At 42.5% G+C, this 5,000-nt stretch overlaps 1 protein-coding gene across 1 annotated transcript in view; it reads right to left on the reverse strand.

Annotated features, from left to right (window-relative positions):
- Positions 1-5,000, reverse strand: part of LOC123509256 (leucine-rich repeat extensin-like protein 5) — a 16,317-nt gene that overhangs the window by 6,302 nt on the left and 5,015 nt on the right. Inside the window, exon 2 of the mRNA XM_045263455.1 lies at positions 4,791-5,000. This exon is cut by the window's right edge and continues 1,241 nt beyond it. Within this exon, the coding sequence (XP_045119390.1) occupies positions 4,791-5,000 (210 nt within the window). The remainder of the gene's footprint in view (positions 1-4,790) is intronic.

Raw genomic sequence — 5,000 nt, forward strand, 5'->3', positions numbered from 1 at the left:
CTTTCTTCACTGTTTATCATTCCTCTTTCATTGTGTCACTTAATCTCTCTCTCTCTCTCTCTCTCTCTCTCTCTCTCTCTCTCTCTCTCTCTCTCTCTCTCTCTCTCTCTTACAAGGTCAGATGATAATGTGTCTAAAGAAAGATACCCATTGAGAGAGAGAGAGAGAGAGAGAGAGAGAGAGAGAGAGAGAGAGAGAGAGAGAGAGAGAGAGAGAATTATAGTAACAACAACAACAACAATAACAACAACAACAGTACCACCACCATCACCACCACTCTCTTTAATTCTCTCTCTCTCTCTCTCTCTTTCTTTCAAATTAATCACCAAAATATTATCTCACTTTCTTTAAATTTTCTCTCACTTTCTTTAATTTTCTGTCACAACACCTCACTGTCTTTAATTTGCTTTAATCTCTCACTTTAGTTTCTCTCTCTCTCTCTCTCTCACATCCGGTTAGAGCAAGTGAGCGAGTGAGCGAGTGAGAGAGAGAGAAAATTTGCTCACATCCTTCCTCTCTCACTTCTAAAGGGTGACTGAGGCGGCGTGGCGGGTTGTCAGCTGATCTCTCTCTCTCTCTCTCTCTCTCTCTCTCTCTCTCTCTCTCTCTCTCTCTCTCTCTCAATCTCTGTGTCTCTCTCTCTCTCTCTCTCTCTCTCTCTCTCTCTCTCTCTCTCTCTCTCTCTCTCTCTCTACATAATTTCATATTGTGAGAGTAAGAAAAGTGAGAAAATAAAGCTAGTTTTAATTTCTATGAGTAAAATCTTGCTTTAAATTAAGTTCTGTCTGTCTGTCTGTCTGTCTGTCTGTCTGTCCGTCTGTCTGTCCGTCTGTCTGTCTGTCTGTCTGTCCGTCTGTCTGTCTGTCTGTCTGTCTGTCTGTCTGTCTGTCTGTCTGCCCACACCTGTTCACACCTGACGCTTACCTTCAATTAGGCCCTACACACTTACACACGTGACCCGGGGTGGGGGGGGCCTACAGAAGGGGGCTTCTGCTTACCTGCAAAGAGAGAGAGAGAGAGAGGTGAGTGTGTTGTTTTGTGGTGTTTTGAGGTGTTTTTGGTGTGTTTTTGTGGTGTTTTTGGGTGTTTTAGGGTGTTTTGAGGTGTTTTGGTGTGTTTTTGGGTGTTTTTTGGTGTGTTTTGGGGTGTTGAGGTGTTTTGGTGTGTTTTGGTGTTTTGTGTGTTTTGAGGTGTTTTGGGTGTTTTAAGATGTTTTGGTGTGTTTTGAGGTGTGTGTTTTGTGTGTTTTGAGTGTTTGTGTGTTTGAGGTGTTTTGGTGTGTTTTGATGTGTTTGAGGTGTTTTGGTGTGTTTTGGTGTTTTGATGTGTTTGGTGTGTTTTGTTGTTTTGATGATGTGTTTAGGGTGTTTGATGTGTTTTGATTTGTTTTAGGTGTGTTTTAAGTCTGTTTGAGGTGTTTCAGGGTGTTTTGGGATGTTTGGTGTGTTTTGGTGTGTTTTAGGTGTTTCGGGGTGTATGGGTGTGTTTTTGGGGTGTTTTGAAGTGTTTTAGGTGTGTTTTGGGGTGTTTTGGTGTGTTTTGAGGTGTGTGTGTGTGTGTGTGTGTGTGTGATTTGTTGTTGATGTTGTTGTTATTATTATCATTATTATTATTATTATTATTATTATTACTACTACTACTACTACTACTACTACTACTACTACTACTACAACAATTATTATTATTATTATTTATGTGCTATTACGAACATAAGGAGAGAGAGAGAGAGAGAGAGAGAGAGAGAGAGAGAGAGAGAGAGAGAGAGAGAGACGGTTTACACTCCCTTAATCTTTCACAATGAGAAAAATTGAGAAAATAAATAAAATAGAGAGAGAGACTGGCCTCCTTCCACCCTCACTCATTAAAACTAGCTCATTATCTCTCTCTCTCTCTCTCTCTCTCTCTCTCTCTCTCAGTCTCCCCCTAAATTCAAACAGAAAACGGAGGGTGACTTAAAAGAAAACGGGAGTAAATCTTGCATAAATAAAGCAAATGAGAGAGAGAGAGAGAGAGAGAGAGAGAGAGAGAGAGAGAGAGAGAGAGAGAGAGAGAGAGAGAGAGATGTCAACAAATAACATGCGTTGCCGGGCGTATGACTCTCTCTCTCTCTCTCTCTCTCTCTCTCTCTCTCTCTCTCTCTCTCTCTCTCTATGGGTTTAAAATATTGAGCGTCTCTCTCACAAATACACGAAAGACACGCACATAGAGAGAGAGAGAGAGAGAGAGAGAGAGAGAGAGAGAGAGAGAGAGAGAGAGAGAGAGAGAGAGAGAGAGAGAGAGAGTAGGCTTATTTTACCTCTTTTTCCCCTTTGGAGGAGGAGGAGGAGGAGGAGGAGGAGGAGGAGGAGGAGGAGGAGGAGGAGGAGGAGGAGGAGGAGGAGGAGGAGGAGGAGGAGGAGGAGGAGGAGGAGGAGAAGAGGTCTTTGAGAGAGAGAGAGAGAGAGAGAGAGAGAGAGAGAGAGAGAGAGAGAGAGAGAGAGAGAGAGAGAGAGAGAGAGAGAGAGAGAGAGAGAGAGAGAGAGAGAGATAAAGAAAATGAGAGAGAGAGAGAAAAATGAGAGAGAGAGAGAGAGAGAGAGAGAGAGAGAGAGAGAGAGAGAGAGAGAGCCGCGCCTTTGCTGTTGCTACTTGAAAAAGGTAAACAAAAGAACTAGCTTTAAATTTCACTCTCTCGCTCTAATAAAGAAAATGTGAGATAGAGAGAGTGAGATAATGGCTCTACCTGTGAGATAGCTCTATTTTTGCCTTTCATTTGTGAGAGATAGAGAGAGAGAGAGAGAGAGAGAGAGAGAGAGGTATTATGGTGTAAGATATCTCCTTTAAAGACAGACACAGCCTCTCTCTCTCTCTCTCTCTCTCTCTCTCTCTCTCTCTCTCTCTCGTGTCTTCTTTCCATTTGGTTTGTTTTGCTTTATTGCTCTCTCTCTCTCTCTCTCTCTCTCTCTCTCTCTCTCTCTCTCTCTCTCTCTCTCTCTCTCTCTCTCTCTCTCTCTCTCTCTCTCTCTCTCTCTCTCTCTCTCTCTCTCTCTCTCTCTCTCTCTCTCTCTCTCTCTCTCTCTCTCTCTCTCTCTCTCTCTCTCTCTCTCTCTCTCTCTCTGTCTCTCTCTCTCTTCTCTCTCTCTCTCTCTCTCTCTCTATCTCTCTTCATCCTCTTGTGTGACCATGAAGAGGAAGAGATGAGAGAGAGAGAGAGAGAGAGAGAGAGAGAGAGAGAGAGAGAGAGAGAGAGAGAGACACACCTTTCTCTCTTCCCTCCATCTCTTTCCCCCCCACCTCTCTCTCTCTCTCTCTCTCTCTCTCTCTCTCTCTCTCTCACAATCTTGGCAATATTTTTCCTAATTTCTCTTTCCTTCATTAAAATTCCAATATTTTTTTTCAAAGTATTTAAATTTTTTCTTCCTATCTATTTCAACAATTTTTCTTCTTAAGTCACTATACATAAATTTTCTCTATGCTGTAAAATTATTTATAGATTTCTGCATTATTAACTGGAGAAACACTCTTTTAAAAGGCTCTAGTTGAAGTAATAAGGGTTTTTAAGGGTGTTTTTAAGGTTCTAGAGGCAGAGTGACAAGATTTCTGCATTATTAACTGGAGAAACACTCTTTTAAAAGGCTCTAGTTGAAGTAATAAGGGTTTTTAAGGGTGTTTTAAGGTTCTAGAGGCAGAGTGACAAGATTTCTGCATTATTAACTGGAGAAACACTCTTTTAAAAGGCTCTAGTTGAAGTAATAAGGGTTTTAAGGGTGTTTTAAGGTTCTAGAGGCAGAGTGACAAGATTTCTGCATTATTAACTGGAGAAACACTCTTTTAAAAGGCTCTAGTTGAAGTAATAAGGGTTTTAAGGGTGTTTTAAGGTTCTAGAGGCAGAGTGACAAGATTTCTGCATTATTAACTGGAGAAACACTCTTTTAAAAGGCTCTAGTTGAAGTAATAAGGGTTTTAAGGGTGTTTTAAGGTTCTAGAGGCAGAGTGACAAGATTTCTGCATTATTAACTGGAGAAACACTCTTTTAAAAGGCTCTAGTTGAAGTAATAAGGGTTTTAAGGGTGTTTTAAGGTTCTAGAGGCAGAGTGACAAGATTTCTGCATTATTAACTGGAGAAACACTCTTTTAAAAGGCTCTAGTTGAAGTAATAAGGGTTTTAAGGGTGTTTTAAGGTTCTAGAGGCAGAGTGACAAGATTTCTGCATTATTAACTGGAGAAACACTCTTTTAAAAGGCTCTAGTTGAAGTAATAAGGGTTTTAAGGGTGTTTTAAGGTTCTAGAGGCAGAGTGACAAGATTTCTGCATTATTAACTGGAGAAACACTCTTTTAAAAGGCTCTAGTTGAAGTAATAAGGGTTTTAAGGGTGTTTTAAGGTTCTAGAGGCAGAGTGACAAGATTTCTGCATTATTAACTGGAGAAACACTCTTTTAAAAGGCTCTAGTTGAAGTAATAAGGGTTTTTAAGGGTGTTTTTAAGGTTCTAGAGGCAGAGTGACAAGATTTCTGCATTATTAACTGGAGAAACACTCTTTTAAAAGGCTCTAGTTGAAGTAATAAGGGTTTTTAAGGGTGTTTTTAAGGTTCTAGAGGCAGAGTGACAACATTTCTGCATTATGAACAGGAGAAACACTCTTGAAAGCCCCGCCAGTCAGCTCTGTGGCCTTGGAAATCAGACGTGGGGAGAGAATCAAGTGTTTTTGAAGACGAACGTTATAAAGGTGGTAGCATCATGCTGCCGGGGGGTCGTCAGCCCCTCACCACTACCCCCACCACCAGTGACGGGTGGTGGGCGTGGGCAGTACCTTCTCCAGGGCGGCCAGGAGGTGTATGAGGGCGTGCACGAGGTAGACATAGCGGGCGTCATCAGGGAGGTGGAACATCCTGTGGTGAGGAGGACGCCGCGCCGCGCCCCCCCGCGCCTTGAAGCACCGCCCCCCACGCCCCGCCTGTGGGTCGTAGCGAGGGCGGGGTCGCACAAGGGTGTGGGGGTCGTGGCGGGGGCGCGCCGTTAG

This window comes from Portunus trituberculatus, chromosome 26 (assembly GCF_017591435.1).
Source record: "Portunus trituberculatus isolate SZX2019 chromosome 26, ASM1759143v1, whole genome shotgun sequence".
NCBI lineage: Eukaryota > Metazoa > Arthropoda > Malacostraca > Decapoda > Portunidae > Portunus > Portunus trituberculatus.